The 22,410-nt window shown below is 40.6% G+C and overlaps 1 protein-coding gene across 1 annotated transcript in view; it reads left to right on the top strand.

Moving 5' to 3' along the window:
- DNAJC6 (DnaJ heat shock protein family (Hsp40) member C6) overlaps positions 1-22,410 on the top strand; it is a 179,792-nt gene that overhangs the window by 123,014 nt on the left and 34,368 nt on the right. Inside the window, exons 5-11 of the mRNA XM_070364604.1 lie at positions 9,310-9,432; positions 13,703-13,836; positions 14,474-14,668; positions 15,569-15,686; positions 19,060-19,139; positions 19,981-20,174; positions 20,275-20,355. Coding sequence (XP_070220705.1) covers positions 9,310-9,432; positions 13,703-13,836; positions 14,474-14,668; positions 15,569-15,686; positions 19,060-19,139; positions 19,981-20,174; positions 20,275-20,355 — 925 coding nt within the window. The remainder of the gene's footprint in view (positions 1-9,309; positions 9,433-13,702; positions 13,837-14,473; positions 14,669-15,568; positions 15,687-19,059; positions 19,140-19,980; positions 20,175-20,274; positions 20,356-22,410) is intronic.

The following is a 22,410-nucleotide window of genomic DNA, read 5'->3' as shown; positions in this document are numbered from 1 at the left end:
AGGCTTCAGCAATATGTGAACCGTGAACTTCCTGATGTTCAAGCTGGTTTTAGAAAAGGCAGAGGAACCAGAGATCAAATTGCCAACATCTGCTGGATCATGGAAAAAGCAAGAGAGTTCCAGAAAAACATCTATTTCTGCTTTATTGACTATGCCAAAGCCTTTGACTGTGTGGATCACAATAAATTGTGGAAAATTCTGAAAGAAATGGGAATACCAGACCACCTGACCTGCCTCTTGAGAAACCTGTATGCAGGTCAGGAAGCAACAGTTAGAACTGGACATGAAACAACAGACTGGTTCCAAATAGGAAAAGGAGTTCATCAAGGCTCTATATTGTCACCCTGTTTATTTAACTTATATGCAGAGTACATCATGAGAAATGCTGGACTGGAAGAAACACAAGCTGGAATCAAGATTGGCGGGAGAAATATCAATAACCTCAGATATGCAGATGACACCACCCTTATGGCAGAAAGTGAAGAGGAACTCAAAAGCCTCTTGATGAAAGTGAAAGAGGAGAGTGAAAAAGTTGGCTTAAAACTCAACATTCAGAAAATGAAGATCATGGCATCCGGTCCCATCACTTCATGGGAAATCGATGGGGAAACAGTGGAAACAGTGTCAGACTTTATTTTTTTGAGCTCCAAAATCACTGCAGATGGTGACTGCAGCCATGAAATTAAAAGATGCTTACTCCTTGGAAGGAAAATTATGACCAACGTAGATAGCATATTAAAAAGCAGAGACATTACTTTGCCAACAAAGGTTTGTCTAGTCAAGGCTATGGTTTTTCCTGTGGTCATGTATGGATGTAAGAGTTGGACTGTGAAGAAGGCTGAGCACTGAAGAATTGATGCTTTTGAACTGTGGTGTTGGAGAAGACTCTTGAGAGTCCCTTGGACTGCAAGGAGATCCAACCAGTCCATTCTGAAGGAGATCAGCCCTGGGATTTCTTTGGAAGAAATGATGCTAAAGCTGAAATTCCAGTCCTTTGGCCACCTCATGTGAAGAGTTGACTCATTGGAAAAGACTCTGATGCTGGGAGGGATTGGGGGCAAGAGGAGAAGGGGACGGCAGAGGATGAGATGGCTGGATGGCATCACTGACTCAATGGACGTGAGTCTGAGTGAACTCCGGGAGTTAGTGATGGACAGGGAGGCCTGGCGTGCTGCGATTCATGGGGTCGCAAAGAGTCGGACACGACAGAGCGACTGATCTGATCTGATCTGATCTGATCTTAACTCAAAACAAAGCATAGCTGATAGCCCTGTGTTCATAGTGTTAGAATTCCTATTCAGGACTGCAGAGGAGGTGTTGAATGTCAATTTTTTGCCTCTTCTTAGCCAGTATCCTCCTTGAGGAAATAAAAGTCATGCTGTTGACAGTGAAGTCCTGGAGACCAGTGAGATGCATCATCTAAACCAGATGTTCTGAATCTAAGTTAAACAGACATGAATCCATTGTATATTTTGATTCATGCATGGACTTCAGAGTTTAACCATGTATTTTCACTCCTATTTTTTCTTTATTATGATAGAAGACATATAACATAAACATACCATTTTAGACATTTTAAAGGTACAATTCAGCAGCATTAAATACACTCATAATAGTGTATAATCACCACCAGTATCTATACCCAACCTTTTTCATCATCCCCCAAATATACACTGTACTCATTCACTCTGAGTGAGTGTATGTGTGTGTGTACTGGTTCCATTTCTGCACAGTTTTGTAGCTATGTCCTAGTTTCAGGAACCACTGCTTTACACATTTCTTGGTGTTATTGTTGGCAATAAATGGAAAAGTGGATGAATGGCCAGCAAATCTAGGCTGCCCTAAAGTTCTTACATCCTGATAATGTAAATGTAAGTGCCACTTTGAGCCTCCTTCTCCCTCTGTGCAACCAGGAAGGAGCAAGCTGAAGGAGCCCAGTTAGTAACATAGAAAAGATAAACCCAGCTAGTTCTTTTAGAATCTTATTTTATTTCCACTAGTTCTAAACTGTATAATCTTATAGAATTTCTTCCTCTTTGCAAATAATTTAATTTTAGGAAAATATATGATCAAGTTGGGTTTCTTAAAGGGTTTGTAATTTTTTTTTGAAGGTCCCCTTTTTTTCCTTTTTCCTTCCAGAACTCACTAAAGAGGTCACCATAGCTCCTAGTTATTTCTCTGCTGGTTTTCTGGATGGTGAGGGGAGTTGGCCATAGAGGAATGACTTTATAGATTATCTTCATCTCTCCTCTGTCACTGTGCATCAATGTAAGGGTAGGAAATAATGGGGCAGAAAAATACCTCTGGCCTGGGAGCCAGAGAACCTCAAAGTCCCACATTCTAGTTTTGCAGCCTTCAGTGACTTGACTGTCTTATTAACCTTGGTAAAAAAAAAAAAAATAGCCCCCATGTGGTGCCATAACTGCCTCAGAAATGTATGGAATTGTAATTAATAATCATCAGACAATGTACAAATTTTTATTATTTTTTACTGAGGTGAAATTCATATGATGTGCACAAAAACTATCCTAGATTCACATCTCAACTCTTCCGCTTCTTGGGTAAGTCACTTCATGTCATGTAAAACTCATCCTCCTGTAGTAAGTGGAGATGACAATAAGGATTTCTGTCTCACAGATACTTAGAATATTTTTCTGTGGGTGTGCTATAAGGAATACATTTGACACCAGTGTCTGGCTTAGAGTAAGCCTTCAGTAAGGGGAAGCTATAATCACCATTTGGAGAAGGCAATGGCAGCCCACTCCAGTACTCTTGGCTGGAAAATCCCATGGACGGAGGAGCCTGGTGGGCTGCAGTCCCAATTGCCTGAAGTACCTCTGTCCTCCAAAAATGGAATCAGATTCTTAAAACACTGGATATGACTCTTCAGTCTGATTCTCTATAGCATCTTTTGCTCTTATGCTCAGCAAATGGGATGCTTCTGTCATCTCCTCTCTTGCCTGGGGAGACAGAAAGATGAAAACCGAACAGCATTCAGCCCTGTGCTGCTTTGGCCTCCTTTCCCTCCGGGTGGTATCATGGCAGCCTGTAATCCATATGGCGTTTTCTGCTGTCTGCTACTCCGGGAGGGGTTCAGAGAGACTGGAGGCAGCGTGATGAAGTGTCACCTGCCCAAGGATTGTGCTTATCGCACAAAGCTGTGAACCTCACAGAGCTACAAAAACCTCTTGCAGTGATTGATTTTGTTTAAAAATTTTTTTGTATTTTTTTTTACGCCTTAATGTTTTTCCCCTTTAGACAGAGCACATGCTTTTAAAAAATTCTAATTGTATGTTTGTCTAATGGTGTGTAATTATATATCAAGTAAATATGTAATTATGGAGTACTTTAAATTAATATTATTTACTTGATCAATTTAATGATTCTGAACAATTGGTGTATTGTGCTAAGAACAATTTAGCCAGCTTTTAGCTGAGACTCATTATAGATACTGACATTTAGTATTTGTAGGGGTGACATATAATTTCTAAAAGGTTTAAAAATGCTGCCTGAATACTACTTGAGAAAATAAATTTTCTACACTTTTACATAGTCATAATCTAAAAATACAACAAAATTGATTCACCATTGCTTCTTCAAGATCTTTTACACATAGACAAAGATAAATCATATTATAAGAAGAGATTACCACATAGTGTTCCTTCCTTGGTTCTTTCATTCGTTCATTCACTCAGCAAATACCTACTGAGTGCCTGCCATTGGACTAGCGTGTGGATTCTGTACTTGGGTTACAAAAACAAAAAATGGTCTCTCTTCTGGAGCTTAGTGTCTAAATGGGGGTGCCGGGGTCCTGCCCTGGCTGATCCAGGGTATTCGAAGCGGGGACGGCGTCGGCGACCTATTTATTTAAATATTTTATCAAAGATATAAAGAGTAATAGGATGAGGATAGCTCAGTAGGAAAATTCAGTGGAGAAAAGAGGCTGAGTAGCTTGGTTTACGCGGGAGACCAATAAAACTTCAAGACAAGAAGTTTGCACCACTTACGTAGGCATGCAGGCGCCCTTCCGTTCTCCCGAAGGAGAGGAGACACTGAGGCCTCCCCGGTCGGATCTTAGAAGCCCAGGCATAATTAGTAAGCATGGTGGGTTCCGCGCTCCAGATGGAGACTCAACCAGAGTGAGAGAGAGAGCGACATGGGGAGACCAGTATTTCGAGAAACTGATCCCAATTCTTTATTTTCCATGGTCTACTTTTTATACACTGAGATGTTATGCAAAAGTCACGCTGGGGTCAGCAGTCCTGACTTTTATCAAAGTCAGGTGCTTCATACAAATGTATACAGAGGTCTTAGGGTGTTACATCATCTTCTGGCCAGGGGGCCTGCTGACAATTCTGACCCTCTCCTTGTGACAGCGGTCAGTCAATCAGGACACTTATTTCTCCAGGGCTGATTATTCTCAAAACAGACGCCACCCAAATAAAGTTACATTCCTACAGGGTGAGGGTGTAGTGGGTTTTAGTTAAGGAAAGAATTTACTTAGCCTAAGGTCTAACGTGATTAATATCAAAGGTTAATTCTATATATTCATTAATGTGTGTAAGGGCAGGGGATGTGGAGACTTAGCAACAAACATTGGCTCAACAAATGAAAAACCCTTCACCAACACAATTTCTAATCAGCCCATTATACTTATAGTTTTCTAACTTCTCTAAAGAACCTGTTTTTAGAGGGTTTAAAGCATCTTGTGCCTCTCACGGTTGGGAGGCTGTGAGCAATCACATGTGGCTGGACGAGCCTGTCAGGCAGGCTAGAGAACCTTCAGAGGAGTTTGTAGGTTAAAACACTCTTATCACGCCCAGGAATTATTATAAACTGGAGCTCTAAGTTAACTCCTTCTCCGAAAGAGGTGGTGGGGGACAGCCCCCCATAAAGTCAGAGGTGTAGGTGAGCACAAAGTAGTAAAGTAGGCAGGCTCTGGTTATGGGGGTAGATGCTCGAGGAGTTCCAGGGGGACTCCTGAGGCTCGATCCCGCCTTTGCGTATGTCAAGCCTCCTTCCTCATGACCTTTGTCATGGGCGGAGTACCTCACTCTGGCCCCCAACATCTCCCCCTTTTTTATTTCTTAAAACAACCAGATGCAGCTCAGTCGCGAGCCTCCGAATGCTCTGCCGGAGAATCCTGACAATACAAGGAAGAATGATTATGAGAAGTAGAATTAGAGACTAGGGATATTAGACAGAATATTTTTTCCAGAAATAAAGTTAGAGAAGGTGTTAAAAAAATCATTAGCTGCTCCAGTGGTGGTAAAATCCAGTCGAGAGTGTTCCAAGGTCTGTGTTTGATTATGAAGTTTCCCTAAGTCCAGGCCAATATCAGAACTGTTCCAAACACCTGAGATATGATTTTTAATCTTTTCCCATTCATAATCTGTCTCGTTTACCTTCAAAGATGTCACGCATATCCACCTGTAATCAGCGTGGCATGTCAACGCCATCTTCACCTTTAAAGCCTGTAACTCAGTCCCAATATGCATAATTGCTTCTTCTAAGGCGTCTACTCTCATCTCTAATTTCCTATCTATAGCTTCCTGTGTTGCTAGAGTTAAAGAAACAATTTGAGACATGGTATCAACATATTGGGCAGTATGCACTTGTTGAGTCAATGATATTGCTGCCACAGTAACAGAAGTAATTGCTGCTATTAAAGCTGATATTCCTAGGATAAGCAAGACCACAAACCGTCGCGATTGCATTAAATCCTGCAGTTGTTGTAACACAGTAAGACCATAGCTATCATATAGGCACCATAAGATAGGATGGGCATTGTAACACCACAAAGGAGCAAACATTACATTGAGGGTTTAAACAAGATGAAAGCATACATTGTTCACAAGTCACTACGTTAGTTCCACCTGAATAATTCATGCCTACATTAAGTTTGTTGGAGTCATTAGTAAAAAGGAAAACATAAGGCAAGGGTGGACAAGCTAAAACAGAATAAGTAGAATTATTTTCTGGTTGGAGTTCACGCTGCAGCAGCCCTGTCAGTCTCGGCGGGATCTCGATGTTTATCTTGTCTCCCCTGCTGGCCGGCGCCGCGCTGGTCTGGACGGCACTTTGTGGGTGCACTCTCTTCTCTGGCCCTCACTCGCTGCACAAACTTCTTTGCTCTAGGTCGCGGGGTGCAGCGAGGAGGGTGCGGGGCGAGGCTGGAGGCGCAGAGGCGAGAGCTGCCTAGTGGGCGGGGCAAGCGAGTGCGCGCCGCGAACCGGGCCAGAGTGAGGTACTCCGCCCATGACATGGGGGGATAGATATAAACACTTAATTTGAATACGGCTTGTCAGTTAGCTGGCACTTACGTGTTTATGTCATGCTCCTTAATTCTTACAGCTGCCTTGTAATGCCCATTTTTACTTCACACACAAGAGACTTGAGTCTTGGAGAGGTTGCTGCTGCTGCTGCTAAGTCGCTTCAGTCGTGTCCGACTCTGTGCGACCCCATAGACGGCAGCCCACCAGGCTCCCCCGTTCCTGGGATTCTCCAGGCAAGAACACTGGAGTGGGTTCCCATTTCCTTCTCCAATGCATGAAAGTGAAAAGTGAAAGTGAAGTTGCTCAGTCGTGTCCGACTCTTAGCGACCCCATGGACTGCAGCCTACGAGGCTCCTCCATCATGGGGTTTTCCAGGCAAGAGTACTGGAGTGGGGTGCCATTGCCTTCTCCGCTTGGAGAGGTTAGCACCTTGCCAAAAGTTAATTAGGTAGTAAGTGGTAAAGCTAAGGTGAAAACTCAACCTGTGGGCTTCACCGTGTTGCTCTGATGATCAGGATGACTAAGCATTTCTGCCTGTGAGTGTTAAGAGAAACTGTCAGAGACAGGAGAACACTTGAACTTGGGCTTTGTATTGTGAATAGAAATTTACCAAGGGAAGGAAAAACATCACAGACAGGAAGCAGCTTGTATAAATGTCCATTTTGCAATTCCTCTGATGGCAGATCTTTTCTTCCCAATTATTCTATTTTTAATCATTATTTCCATACCTTGAGAGCACATCAATGGGGAATCTCTTTGAGGATAAAGAATGGGCCAGAAACAGCCTTAAATCATATTAGGTGAAAGCGGCAAGCTTTATGGAGTTTAAATTGACAGAGGCTCAACACTGGCTACCCTGAGTTGTTCGGTAGCTTCATTAGGTATTTTGTCTATTTTGTTTAATAAAGATAAATTGCACCTGTCATTCCCAAAGGTCTAGGATAATTAACAACCTGGAAAGTCTTCTGATGCCACCTATGATCATTTTACAGGAAAAAAAGTTACAAACTAACCAAAAAGAATGGGGTTTTTGGCATCCACAGAGAGAGAAACTCTGTGTTTGCTTTCGGGTGTCAACTATAGACAGCACAGATAATTTCCCACCCATATTTTGACTAGTTACTATATGGTTACTAGAAAAGCATGAACCAAACAGGTTATTCCTACCTCTTTCCCTACTGTTAAATGTAAAGAATTTGGGACATTTGGGTTTTCTTAGACCAGTATTGTTAGTGTTGCAGAGCACTTTTTGATGACACCGTCTGTAAAAGCCTGTTCCTTTGACCAGAATTCCCTGTCTCAATAATGGCACCTCCCATCCTTTTATCCAGCCATTCAGGCGGGAAATCTGGCAGTCATTTTTGTGTCCTCTGTCTGCACATCCCCGTCTACACTCATGCACTGCCACCCTCTGATTGATCACTAAGTCTTGTATACAGGCATTCCACTTCCTGTCTATTTTTTAAATTCCTCAAGTCTTTGTGCGTCCTACTACCACTCATCTAGCCTAAGCCACCATCGTTTCTTACTTAGATTCCACTTACAGCCATCTGACTGTTCTTTCTGACTTTGTCTTTTGTCATCTATATCCTTTCTTCATACTGAAATCTAATAAGAGTTACTTTCCTTCTTAAATATTTCTCTCAGTTCTTAACAAGGCCTTGTATGATCTGATCCTTCAGTCTAAACTTTTGCCCAAAAGGGTTTTATTCATTTTTTTCAACCATAGTTGCCTCTATCTGACCTTAAGGATTTGCACTACAGTTACCTGATTAAAAATAATAATAGTGATAGCCAGTATTTGTTGATCATTTTGTGTGTGTCAAATACTGAGCTAAGCCTTTGAAATACAGTCTCATGTGGTAGCCACAATCCTATAAGGTAGGTAGGTGATTATCATTCACAATATTTTACGGAGAAAGGCTTAGCGAGGTCATTAAAGAAAAGTGAAGGTGTTAGTCATTGAGTCATGTCTGACTCTCCTCAGTCCATGGAGTTCTCCACAGGCAAGAATACTGGAGTGGGTTGCCATACCCTCCTCCAGGGGATCTTCCTGACCCAGGGATTGAACCCAGGTCTCCTGCATTACAGGCAGATCCTTTACCATCTGAGCCACCAGGAAAGACCAGAGAGGTCATTGAGAAGAAAAGTGAAAGTGAAAGTAGCTCGGTCATGTCTGACTCTTTGCCACCCCATGAACTGGAGCCCTCCAGGCTTCTCTGTTTTCATGAGTTTGCCTAAATCTAAGCTTTTCCCTACCGAGACTCGTGCCTAGAATTTTGAGGCAAATAACAGTCTCAGCCAGTATACTGTTGCAGCAAAGTGACTTACATTCAGAAGACCTTGGTTGCAATCCTGGTGCTAACCAGTGGTGTGACTTTAGATAAGACGACCTCTGAGAGTCAGTCTTCTCATTTGCAAAATGGGAATCGTATTAGTACCCATCTTACATGATTTTTCAGATCAGAGCCAAGCAGAATTCTACATATGTAGTCAGTGTTCTATAATGTGCTAAATGATTGTATGTGTTAAATGAATGAAAATGCCAGATATCACCCCCATGGAGTTGTGGGTTCCTTCATTAAAAGAGAAAGAAATAAGACCCCTGAAAAAGCCTATCTTTGGCTTACTCAGCAGCACTTTTTCATGTTTTCACTTTTATCAGCTTGGATACAATTAAGGGTAGTGCAGGATTTATAATGTAACCCTATAATTAAGCATCTAGTAGGCAGATCAAAACATTTTGTACTAAATAGAAGTTAAATTCAGTGTAACCCCACAGAATTTTTAAAAATCCAAATAGGTAGTTTAAATCATCCAGTTTAATTTAAAATGTATTTCAAACTGTGTTTTCATACCATTTACTGAAACAGAATTTTTAAAGTAAAAAAAATTACAAGATTAAACTCTTCTGTGTTTGGACCCTGTTCCCAACTCTTCCCGCTGTGTCACTTCCAGAAGTTGTTTGGTGTGATACCTGCTCATGGAGAGGGAGTTGCTTGGGAATTCATTCCTTTCTGCTGTGTTCCTTTAGGTCTCAGAATGCAGTTGGCCCATCAGGCAGGCCCCCAGCCTGCACAACCTCTTTGCTGTGTGTCGGAATATGTATAACTGGCTACTACAGAATCCCAAAAACGTCTGTGTTGTCCACTGCTTGGTGAGTAACCTTTTCATGTTGCTGACGTGGCTGTCATGTTTGCTGGTTTGGTTTGGTCAAATACAAATGGCCTTATATAGACTAGTGAGCAGGTAATGCTTATATTGAATAAACATTTATTAAGAACCTCCTTAGAAATTACATGATGTAAGGGTTATAAATGAGGGGAACGCATTGTTCTTGCCTTAAAGCTTGAATGCCAATGGGAGAGGCAGATATGTATACAACCCCCATAGCGCAGAGCCTCTGAAATATGCTATTACTAATATAAAAGAGGTAGAAACAGGAGCTGTGGATGCCCAGGCAAAAATGCCAGAGTTTTGGTGAATAGAATTGACATAAGCATGTTGGAATATTTTATTCTCTTACCTTTATGTTTGAATAAAAACAAAATTAAAGACATTTATGCCCTTGTATGCAGTCACGTAGATTGATGATATTTTATAGCAGTTCTAGAGGGACTGATGATTTTTCTGACCACTGACCTCCTAGAGTCCCTTTACTCAAACTTCCGTCTGGAGGGCTTTTGCGTATTGCTTTAAACTCAACTTTAGGTAAAGTCTTCTTTTTCACAATATGGACATTCGATTATATATCTAAATATTTTTGGTGGCATTTAATGTACCGCATCATCATGACCTGGTGACCTGCCTGTTTTCCCACTAGACTACAAGCATCTTGTGGGCAAGAACTGTGCCTTTTTTACCTCTGTTTCCCAGGTACGAGAGATAAGAATAAGTGATGGACTACGTGAAGAAAGGAGCACAAAAGTGAAATCTGAGCTCAAGTATTAGAACTATTCATTATGCTGATAAACTTTAGGGTATATATTTTGCTATAATCTTAGTTGATGACTTTTCCCCTCTTTCTTAAGAGTCAGTTGGCTAAAAAAGGGATGAAAGCTGAGAACATTTTTTCTTCTTTCCATTTCACATCCCCAAAGTCTTGGTAATAAAGGAAAAACACTTGGTGTTCATAGCAGTTTAATGTGAAAGGCTGAAGGGTTTTCCTTTTAGAGGCAGAACAGATTGTTTAAAAGACAGATTATTTTAGAGACCAAGCAGCCTTTAGGCACTTTGGTGATTTTTCTCTTCACTTAGAAACTTTCTAAAAGTTCAACAAGCCTAGGTCTGGTGGCTTTGTAAGAGGAGATGGCTTGAGAGAGACCAGAGGCTCCCAGTTCTGATGATACAATCATGACAAATAAAAACCCAATGAAAGAAGAAAAAAAAAGAGGCAGACAAAGAGTTAAGACCCTATAGTCTGCTCTCCAGGCTTTCATGTGTTGGACATGTATGAGTTGGAAGTCTGCACTAAGTCTTCAGAAATGGAATTGAAGCTGGAGGTGGGAGCACTTGTTTTTATTCTATATACTCCTTTTTTTATTATTATTAAAAATAAGCACATGGACTTCCTTGGTGACACAGTGGATAAGAATCTGCCTGCCAATGCAGAGGACATGGGTTCCATCCCCAGCCCAGGAAGATCTCACATGCCACAGAACTTAGTTGGTTCAGCTAAGCCCGTGAACCAAAACTACTAAGCCTGCGCTCCACAAGGGAAGCCACTGCGATGAGAAGCCCTCTTGCCACAACTAGAGGAAGCCTGAGCAAAGCAGTGAAGACCCAGCACTGGGTCAAATATAAATAAAAATAAATAAATAAAATTTAAAAGCATATATTCGTCTTTTAATTAAAAAAAAAAAAAAACAAATAAAACTTTTAAAAGACCTGGATAGCAGATAAAGGGAGCGAACACATATCTAAGAGCCATGAACCTGTTAAAAGAGTGTCAGGAAGACTAAATTCTAAAATTCTAGAATTAAGATTGAGAAGTATGTCTTTTAAAAAAACTGTCCTTGGAGTAAGGACAGCAACAAATGCTTGAGGCACACAGTAAAACTGTCAATCTGTTATTCTGTTCCTTCCTCAGGGGAACAGATATCAAGCTAGAAAGGGAGGGACAATGATAATTAAGACAAAGCTGAGAGGTAGTGAGACAGTAAATTGCATCACAGTACTTAACAATAATCCTCTCTCTAGACTTAAATTATGTGACAGAATGCTAAAAGCACTTGGAGAAGAAAATATGGGTTCCTTATATGTTATCAGGAAACAGGAAAAAGAGTACCAGGCAGGCAAGGAAAGGAGGTTTTTTCCCCAAAAGACAGAGGAGTTGACCTTGAAAACTTACAGACTGGTGAGTCTGATGGTGATTCAAGGTGAAATTCTAATACAATTTTTGCGTAGATAATTTTAAACTCTTAGAATAAAGAAGTCCATGTTGATTCATTATAAACCTACATGTCAAAGCAACTGAACTTTTGGAATAAGACTAATAGATTAGTAGAGGTATTTCCCTATTTCTTATATTCAAGATAGAAAAATTTGGGCTAAATTGTTATACATTTAGTTAAAAATTGGCTGAATATTGCTTCCAAAGAAGGGTGATTAATGGATCAGCATCTTCCCAGGAAAAGGTTGCATTTGGTTGTCCTTTTAATTAACAACTTTGAAAATGTGGAGATAAGCTTATCAGCTTTCTCAGGCTAGGAAGGTCACATAATGAATCTGGATCTTAGAAGTTTTTACAGGTTAATAGAAACCACTAATGTGAAATTAAATACAGGATAAATGTAAAGTCCTGAATTCTGGTTCTTAAAGATTAAGTATATTTATCTATTATCACATCATCTGAAAAAGGGCTCACAGTTCTACTGGATAGAAAGATCAATAAAAGCTTATGGTATGATTTAGCTTGCATTTAGTTTAGTGTGGGACTATGTTAATAAAAGCATAGTGTTCTTACCACACAAAGGAAAATGGTATTTCCTCTCTAGTGTGGTCAGAACACATCTTATATCTTGCATTTCACATCTGGGCAGCACATTTGAGGCTGTTGTTTTTAAACTGGAGTCTGTTCAGAGGAAGTCCATCAAATGATGATCTCTCTTAAAATGAAACATCAAATGAGGAAGAATTGAAGAAATGGTGTGGTAGTCAAGATTCTCAGAACTGATGGGATGATACAGAGATACATATGCAAGAGGCGATTTATTATAGGAATTGGCTCAAGGGATTCTGGAAGCCTAGAAGTCCCACAGTCCACCTGCTGGAAGATGGTGGATCAAGAAAGGGAGTAGTAACATTTAGTCTATGTCCAAAGACCCGAAAACCGAGGAGGCCACTGGTGTTGGCTCAAAAACCAAGAGTTCCGATGTCCAAGAACAGAAGATGGAGGTCCCAGCTTAAGACGACAAAGAAAATTCTTCCTTCCTTTGCCTTTTTGTTCTGTTTGGGCCCTTGGTAGATTGGGTGATGCCAGCCCACTGTGGTGAGGGTATATACCTCTACTCAGTCTACTGATTCAATGCTGATCTCTTGCAGAAACGCACCGCCCCACCCCCGACACCGAACCCCCGGGCACACACAGAAATAATGTCTTACCAGTTCTCTGGGCATCTCTTAGCCCAATCAGTTGACACGTAAAATTAACCGTCACAGTTCAGGTGTGTTTTCAACCTGGAAAATAGAAAAGTTGATTGAGAGTATTTCAAATATGTGAAGGGTTGTCCTGGGAGAAAGGAGTAGGTTTCCTCTTTGTCCTGACAGAAGGAAGAACGAGGATCATTGAGTGGAATACATTGCAACTTCAACATACTCAGTATAAGGAAGAACTTGGAGTTCTTCCTGAAACAGGATGATCCCTGTCACTTAAAGTATTCTAGAAGAAGCTGGCTTACCATCTGTCAGGAATGTTACTGCGTGCATTCCTTTACCAAACATGGTTGAATCACGTGAAACTTCTTTATTTTATATCAATCTGAGAACATACTTTGGATAAAATGTACACCAGGCATAGTCCAACAAGCAGTATTTGCCTAACCTGAGAACTCTTTACCTTCACCCTAAACTGAGAGACCTCAACTGTTCTCATCCTTCCAGTCCAAAGTTACTTTGAAGACTAGATTATTTTTCAGTAAGTAAGTACAAATCAAATTTATATTGCTGGGTTTCTTAGGTTAGCAGAGTCAATCATATCCTAAGAACAAGCCTTCCCTTGCTGCTTTGTGATTTAAATAATTGGAACAGATTTTGGTTTTCAAGTGAACAATTTTTGAATTGATGAGTACCTCCAATTAGGTCTTCTCTCCTCCACATCCCACCCCCCCAGACTTCCCACCCTGACATGTCTCTTTTAATCACACTGCAGGTGCTGAGTTGCCTGACTGGCGCATATTTGTGACAAGTTTATACATTTTCTTTGATAGGATGGACGGGCAGCATCATCGATTCTGGTTGGTGCTATGTTCATTTTCTGTAATCTCTACTCTACTCCTGGCCCAGCCGTTCGATTGCTCTACGCAAAGCGACCAGGAATTGGACTTTCACCATCCCACAGGAGGTAAAGTCAGCTCTTGGCACAGGCATGGTCTAACTAGTATCATGTCCGTAAAAAAGATAAAGATCTTTAAATAACTGACATATTATCTTTTCTTTAGTCAGAGTGTCTTGTTTCTCTTATTTACATTGTATCTTTTTGTTTCCTTTTGGATTAAAAATTGCTTCTGGAGACTTCCCTGGTGGTTCACTGGTTAAGACTCCCTGCCTCCAGTGCAGGAGGCACAGGTTCGATCCCCGGTAGGGGAATAAGATCCCACATGTCATGCAGTATGGCCAAAAGACTAAAAAAATTGCTTCTGATGATAAATTCTGACTTTCCCCCAAAGCCAGCCTTCAGCTGATAACAAATTTAATCTGCTAGATCAAATATTGAGTAAAGTGTAAAGCTCCCGTAAACTTTTTTTATTTAATAAATATCTCACTATGAGATCTTTGGAGGGAAGTACAGCAGTGTCATTAGATAAAAGCTTTCCTAAATCATTGGCAACATTTCTCTTTTGCCAGTTAATGTTTAAGGGACTAACACAGTAAATTTTTACTGTAGGTTAATAACGTATGACAATAAACTTTATAGCAAATCGATTGCTTATTTCTTCTGGTGTTGTTGGCACCAACAGAATGTCAGTCTTGTGTTTTAGGTACCTGGGCTACATGTGTGACCTCCTAGCAGACAAACCCTACCGCCCTCACTTCAAGCCTCTCACAATTAAGTCGATCACTGTCAGTCCAGTTCCTTTTTTCAACAAACAGAGAAATGGATGTCGCCCTTACTGCGATGTACTGATTGGAGAAACCAAAATATATACAACCTGTGCAGATTTTGAACGAATGAAGTAAGTCGTGATGCCTTTCTTCATTTCTCCTTGTGAACTGCTCCATTCCTGTGTAAGTTGGATCCTATTCTTCCTTTGAGGACTATATCATTGTGAAGTGGCTGGTAATTTAAAAAATGTTCAACATAGGTGGTAATCATACAAAAGCACAGTGAAATCAAGGGATGCTGTAGCCCCCTTCAAGTGGTGATACAAGCTAAGGGACTCACATGAGTTATAATGAGGGTTAAGAAAGTGGTGTGGGCACAAGGCCTGGACATTAAAGGAGATGACCTTGATAAGAATTTGTGAGGACAGTGGAAGAATTGGAAATGAATGAGGTTTCTATGTGAGCAACTAGGTGGATGGTGATGTAACTAAAATGTTTCAGAACCTATTATAAAGAGCAGGTGCCAGTGGGAAGTGGTAGGGGATGTGGAGAAAAGGGACTGTGTGATAACAGGAAGTGAAGTTAATTTGAAATAGATTGAATTTCAAGATTGCTATACAAGACCTTCACAGAGTATTTCACTGCTGTTTCTATATTGATCTCCATTGAAGTTTTTGTTCTCTCTCTCTGTTCTTACCATAAAATTACAATTAGGGAAAGGTAAATACATTAAGACTACCCATATTTGAAGAGAGTGATTTCTGCTAATGGGCAATTGATTGATCTAGAAATCAGGATGGGATGAAGAGGGAGGACCTGGCAGAAGACCAGTGGCATCTCATGGCAGAACCAATTTGCATCCAGTTGGCATAGACTGTGCTCCTAACTGTGCTTAAGTTAGGAAATAGTTCCTGGGCTCAGGCCTGCACAAACAGATGCTTTGACCAGAGTCACAGAGGACTATACCTGTGAATCTATGTTATTGTGCCAAATTAGACTCTCTTTCAGTATGTTTTTGTCTCTGTTTAAAGGGAATACCGTGTCCAAGATGGAAAAATCTTCATTCCTTTGAGCATCACTGTGCAAGGAGATGTGGTTGTTTCCATGTATCACTTGAGGTCAACAATTGGAAGCAGGCTACAGGCTAAGGTATGGTTTCAGAAAGAATCATGACTAAACTCAGCTGACCCTTTAACAGGAGCATTTCAGTATTTTTTCTGTATCACGTTGGGCTTGAATAACTTCTGGTTTTAGAGTTAGAAAAAACATTTAAAGATTACTTACGGAAATGACGTATATGTCCATCAATAGATGAATGGATGAAGATGTTGTATACGCATATATACATACATACAATGGAGTATTATTCAGATAAAAACCGTCAAATAATGCCATTTGCAGCAACATGGATGGAATTAGAGATTATCATACTAAATAAAGTAAGTCAGAAAGAGAAAGACAAATACCATGTGCTGTCACTTATTTGGGCTTCCCAGGTGGCACTAGTGGTAAGGAACCCGCCTGCCAGTGCAGGAGACATAGGAGACTCGGGTTCAATCCCTGGGTCAGGAAGGTCCCCTGGAGGAGGGCATGGCAACCCACTCCAGTATTCTTGCCTGGAGAATCCCGTGGACAGAGAGGATCCTGGAGGGCTACAGTTGATAGAGTCACAAAGAGTCAGACATGACTGAAGCGACTTAGCATGCACACACAGATCACTTATATATGGAATCTAAAATATGATACAAATGAGCTTATCCACAAAACACAGACAGACTCATGGAGAGAACAGACTTGTGGTTGTCAAGGGAGAGAGGGAGATGGATTGGGAGTTTGTGCTTAACAGATGCAAACTATTGTATATAGAATAGATGAACAACAGTGTCCTACTGAATACCACAGGGAACTATATTCAAAACCGTGTGATAAACCGTAATGGGAAAGAATATAAAAAAGAATGTGTGTATATTTATATATAAATATACGTATACATATATATATATAACTGAATCACTTTGCTGTGCAGCAGAAATTAACACAACATTCTAAATCAACTATACTTCAATTAAAAAAAAGAAAACAACAAAAAAAATACTTATGCCCATTGCCCTCTTTCTACCGGGGAGAAAACTAAGACTTGGAAGTTGTGACTGCCCAGGTGGTGTTGCCGGGAGACGGCAGCCCTGAAGCAGAAGAGCAAATCTTGCTCTGTAGCAGCCTGTCTTTCTTTACAGTGCCCTGTTTGGATCACTGTGAGAGGAGATATCTCTGTTAAGAATGTGGGATTAAGTAATTACATTTTTTCAGTTTTTCAATTGGAATACATTTGATATGACATAAAATTCACCCTTTTGAAGTATGCAGCGCTCTTATCTTTAGTACTGTCAAAGAGTTGTACAGCACTGCGGTCTGATTCCCAAACGTTTTCATCACCCACAAAGGAAACTCTATGTATATTAGCAGCCACTAATTAGCAGCAGTCCATTCCTCCTCTTCCATCCCCTAGGCAACCAGGAATCTGCTTTCTATTTCTATGGACTTGCCTATTTTAGACATTTCATATAAATGGAACCATACAATGTATGCTCTTTTGTGGCTGGCTTCTTTCACTTAGCCTAATGTTTTCAAGGTTCATCCTTGCTGTATCAGTACTTTACATAGCCAGACAGTGTTCCGTTTTATGATTATATAGCTTTTGTTCATCCCTTCATCATTTGGTGAACATTTGAGTTATCGCCACTGTTGGGATATCACAAATGACGCTACAAGTAATTGCATTAAAAAAAATTATGTATTGAAGTACAGTTGACTTAAAATGTTATATTATTTCAAGTGTCCAGCATAGTGATTTGTATTTTTATAGAGTATACACCATACAGAGTTGTTATAAAATATTGACTATGCTCCCTTGTGTGCCATATACTACATTCTTGTGACTTTATTTTGTAACTGGCAACTTGTATCTCTTAGTCTCCTTCACCTATTTCACATTTCTCCCCTGTGACAACCACTGGTTTGTTCCATGTGTGTGTGAGTCTGTTCCTGTTTTATTGTTCATTTTTTTTTGTTTGTTTTTTATAGTCCACATATAAGTGAAAGCATACAGTATTTCTCTTTCTCTGTCTGACTTATCTCACTAAGCATAATACCCTTCAGGTCCGTGCATGGTGCTACAAATGGCAAGATTTTATTCTTTTTTTATGCTACATAAATATATATGTGTATGTGTGTATATATATACACATATATATGTATATGATTAACATATATCACATTATTCATTCATCTGTCAATGGGCACTCAGATTCTTCCATATCTATTGTGAATAATACTGCTATGAACTCAATATTAAGAAAACAAACAATCCAATTTAAAAATGGGCACAAGACCTAAACAGACATTTTTTTCCCCAAAGAAACATACAGATGGCCAACAGACTCATGAAAAGATGCTCAACATCACTAATCATCAGGGAAATGCAACTCAAAACCACGCTGAGATATCACCTCACACCCATCAGAATAGAATGGCTATTGTCAAAAAGACAAGAAATATCAAGTGTTATTGTGGCAGTGATGTGGAGGAAAGGGAACCCTAATACACAGCTGGTGGGGATGTAAGTTGCTACAGCAATATGGAAAGCAATATAGCGTTTCCCTCCCCCTCAAGTGAAGAGTAGCTACCATGTTGTCGTTGCTCGGTCACTAAGTTGTGTCTGACTCTTTGTGACTCCGTGGACTGCAGCACGTCAGGCTTCCTTGTCCTTCACTATCTCCTGGAGTTTGCTCAAACTCATGTTCATTGAGTCAGTGATACTATCCAACTGATCCTGCAATTTCACACTTGGGTATCTGTCTGAAGAAAATGAAAACACTAATTTGAAAATATATATGCACCCTAATGTTCATAGCAAATGTTCGTATTTTAAGTCACCAAGTATTTTCTAAGTACATGTTCTATGGCAGTCATTGCCTAGGGGTTTAGGATTGACAAAAGTAAGACTGCCTTTTAGGAGTTCAGGGGAAATTCACACATGTATGAGTATCCACTACCATTATAGAGGTAGGATGAGATGGCATAAAGGTAGCAGTTTATTCTATCCAGTGGTGGCTCAGAAAGGCTACAGAAGATGTGAAGGTGGATCTTGAAGGATTAGTTCATCAGGTTGGAATAGGGGCATCCTGGACAGAAGGAAAGTTCATCAGGTTGGAACAGGGGCATCCTGGACAGAAGGAATGAGATGAGTCAAAGTATGGCAAGGTGCAAGAACATAGGGTCTCAGAGATGAGGGAATGGCTTGCCACAAAAGAGTTTATGGAGAGGAGAGGTTGGAAGTGAAGCTGGGCTAGATCCAAATGAGGTTGTTTAATATTCATAGTAAACTTCAAAGTAACTAGTAAACTAAAAATTCAAAGTGCAGATATAGAAGCAGTTGATGATGTATGACTCCCCCAAATATAATCATTTGATCTGGTTCCCTCTTCACTGATTGATTGTAATGTGCTGCTTTTGTATTTTTTAGGTGACCAACACTCAAATATTTCAGCTTCAGTTTCATACTGGATTCATTCCACTGGACACAACAGTTTTAAAGTTCACCAAGTAAGTGCTACTTGGGCCAACCTGCCTTTTCAATCCAAGGAGCTGTGAAATGCTGGCAGTTAGTGCCAGCAATTAGTGCCCATGTGACAGCTTCCCCAGTCACCCCAAATCCTGTGCCTGTGGCTTAGCAGCATACTGGAGGCTGGTTGCATTTTACAACTCTCAGTTGGATATAATTTGTCATAAACACAAATGGATCAGACTTCAAATGAAAAGATCTGAAATACCTTGTGGGGGAACAGAAGTGAGCAGAGAAGGAACAGAGTTTCAGTATGGTCATCCTTTGCATCTGTATTTCTTTGTGTTTTGCAACAGGGAAGGAAATGGAATCAACAAAGACCCATCAGAATGGATGCCTGGCGGTAGCACTGAAGCAGGGTCCCCTGGGACCTCTGCATCAGATATTAGTTGCTGTATTATAGTGCAGTCTAGGGGACCCACGAGAGTGGCTGAAACTGGGGTGATAGGTGGGAATTGCTAGAGCCAGGTTAGGAGTAGACATTCAGGAGCTCAGGATGGTGGCTGTGAGCCTTTTTCACTATTTTAACAACTGATTTGGACATGCCAGTGTACACCGTCAGGATATATCTGCCCTGCTATCTGGAATGCTTTCACAAGCAGTAGTATCTAAATTCTACAAGTAGGCATTCTTCTCCTCTTTTATCTTGATGAGGAAACTGAGGCTCAGAACAGTAAAGTCTCTTATGCGGTAATGGTTGATTTTTCCTTAGAAATGAGTCTCAGACTGAACCTCAGAATCCATCTACAATGGTTTCTGCATTGAACATCATACTGGTTCCATTGTTTTTCACTGACTTTATTCTTCTAAATTCCTATTTAGGCCTGAGTTGGATGCATGTGATGTACCAGAAAAATATCCTCAGCTATTTCAGGTAACTCTGGATGTAGAACTACAGCCTCACGACAAAGTGATGGAGCTAACCCCACCGTGGGAACATTATTGCACAAAAGATGTCAACCCCAGCATCCTCTTCTCTTCTCACCAGGAGCATCAAGATACTCTGGTCTTAGGAGGTATGAGTCATCCAGTGGTTTAGTTTTCAGAATGAAGCCTCTGTGTTATTTATCTCATTTATTTATTTCCTGTGTTTCCTTGATATCTTTTGTCTTGCAGGACAGGCTCCAATAGATATCCCTCCAGATAATCCCAGACATTTTGGGCAAGGTGGCTTCTTTTCCACTCTCTGCTGGCAAGGTATTTATTTCCAAGCATTTCTTTAAGTTACATGGTTAGATGGTTAAATCACATGGTTCTTCTATAAAAATGATTAGTCCTTGAAACAGTCTAAAGTAAAAACAACACTAAGAAGTCATCTATCTAACATGTTATTTCACATTCTTCCTGCTCATTCCTTTTCCATATGAGGCAACTTTCCTACTCTGAACTCCATGGATGCTATTAGACTGATGCAAAAGGCCATTTTAAGCTGAACTCTACCTTTTCTATTATGCGGTGTTTTGGCTCACAGCACTGGGTTTATGAATAATCATGGTATTTTCTAGGATCTCCATTTACACTGCTGACACACACAAAAAATTAGCAAAGAACTCTATCTCACGGCCTTAACTAAATTCTCCAAAAATAAAAAATCTGGCAACACCCACCTCCACCCTGCCCAGGGCTTTGACCACTAGCAGAGCAGAGCTGAGCTTCCCTGGTGCAGGGAAGGCAAACACTACCTACATATCTCTGCTGCTGCTGCGGCTGCTGCTAAGTCGATTCATTTGTGTCTGACTCTGCGCGACCCCATAGATGGCAGCCCACCAGGCTCCGCCGTCCCTGTGATTCTTATATCTCTGCTACTTGCTTTAAAAACCTTGACAGAGGTTGGACTTGATTGCAATATCCTTTTTTGCAGAACCTGGAGATATGTTTAGAATCTTTCCCAACATAAAATTCTGGACAGCTCCCAGTAGATTAGCATTGGTATTCTGATTGATACCCCTTTGCTTGGGAGAAGGCAACGGCACCCCACTCCAGTACTCTTGCCTGGAAAATCCCATGGACGGAGGAGCCTGGCGTGCTTCAGTCCGTGGGGTCGCTAGGAGTCGGACACGACTGATTGACCTCACTTTCACTTTTCACTTTCGTGCATTGGAGAAGGAAATGGCAACCCATTCCAGTGTTCTTGCCTGGAGAATCCCAGGGACGGAGGAGCCTGGTGGGCTGCCGTCTATGCGGTCACACAGAGTCGGACACGACTGATGCGACTTAGCAGCAGCAGCAGCAACACCCCTTTGCTTTAGAGTTTGCTGAGGTTAACTGCAAGATTGAATGCGGAATTCCATGGTAAGGACTTTCTTAAGAAAGGGGTAGGAACCTGCCTCTGGCGATAGTGTACTTAAAATCCTCTTGGTTGACTTTCCTTTCCGTGTCAATATAACACACTATTCCCATTGCCTACACAGAGTTTTCCATGTGTGATGAAAAAGTTGTTTATAGAATTCCTTTGAATTGAAAGGTTTACTTTCAGAATTTTCTTTTTTTAAAATTTTTATTGGGAAATAGTTGATTTACAATGTTGTGGTGTTTTCAGGTGTACTATAAAGTGAATCTGTTGTACATATATCCACCCTTTTTAGATTCTTTCAGAATTTTCTACTGAGAATTGGGATCAAAAACATTTTAAAAATGGGAAAACCCAATGAAATCTAGATAGCAGGTAGATTTCCCAGTCCCCTCTTGGTTTTTCCTTCATCTTGCTTCTTCACATAAGAGCTTTTAATAAAACTTTACTTTTACTTTCCTCTGCTATTTTAGTAAGTACTTGAGAAATCTTCTTATCAGGCTATAAAATAGGTTTAGCACAAATGCACAGTCTTTTAACTGAACTGCACAGAGCCAGATGGATTTAGGAATGAAGAATTTTTTGCACGTTAGAAAGTCAATATGATAAATAAACTGCATATTACTTAGCACCCCTGAGTGTATCTCAGACAACAGCATGTCATTAAATATGTTAAAATGTCTGCAGTGAGGGGCTGGAAGAAGTTGCTGCTGTAGGTGTCCCAGCTTTAGGCAGACCAGATCACACATTGAGCTTTTGCAATGGACCAGGCATTGTAATAGGGGCTAGAGAAACAAGGATATCCTCAGTCCTCAAGGATCTTCCCTTCTGGTTTGCGAGGAAATGGCTATATTGTGAAATTTGGGGAGGTGAAACATCAGAAAAGTAGAAAAGTCAAACACTGAGGTCCTGGTACTCTCTGTTGGCCTCACTGCTCTCATAAAGTTTGCAACATTGTAGAT

This window comes from Bos mutus, chromosome 3, assembly GCF_027580195.1.
Source record: "Bos mutus isolate GX-2022 chromosome 3, NWIPB_WYAK_1.1, whole genome shotgun sequence".
NCBI classification, from domain to species: domain Eukaryota; kingdom Metazoa; phylum Chordata; class Mammalia; order Artiodactyla; family Bovidae; genus Bos; species Bos mutus.
Note: the sequence above shows the minus strand (reverse complement) of the source record. Positions and strands in the feature narration are given on the sequence as shown.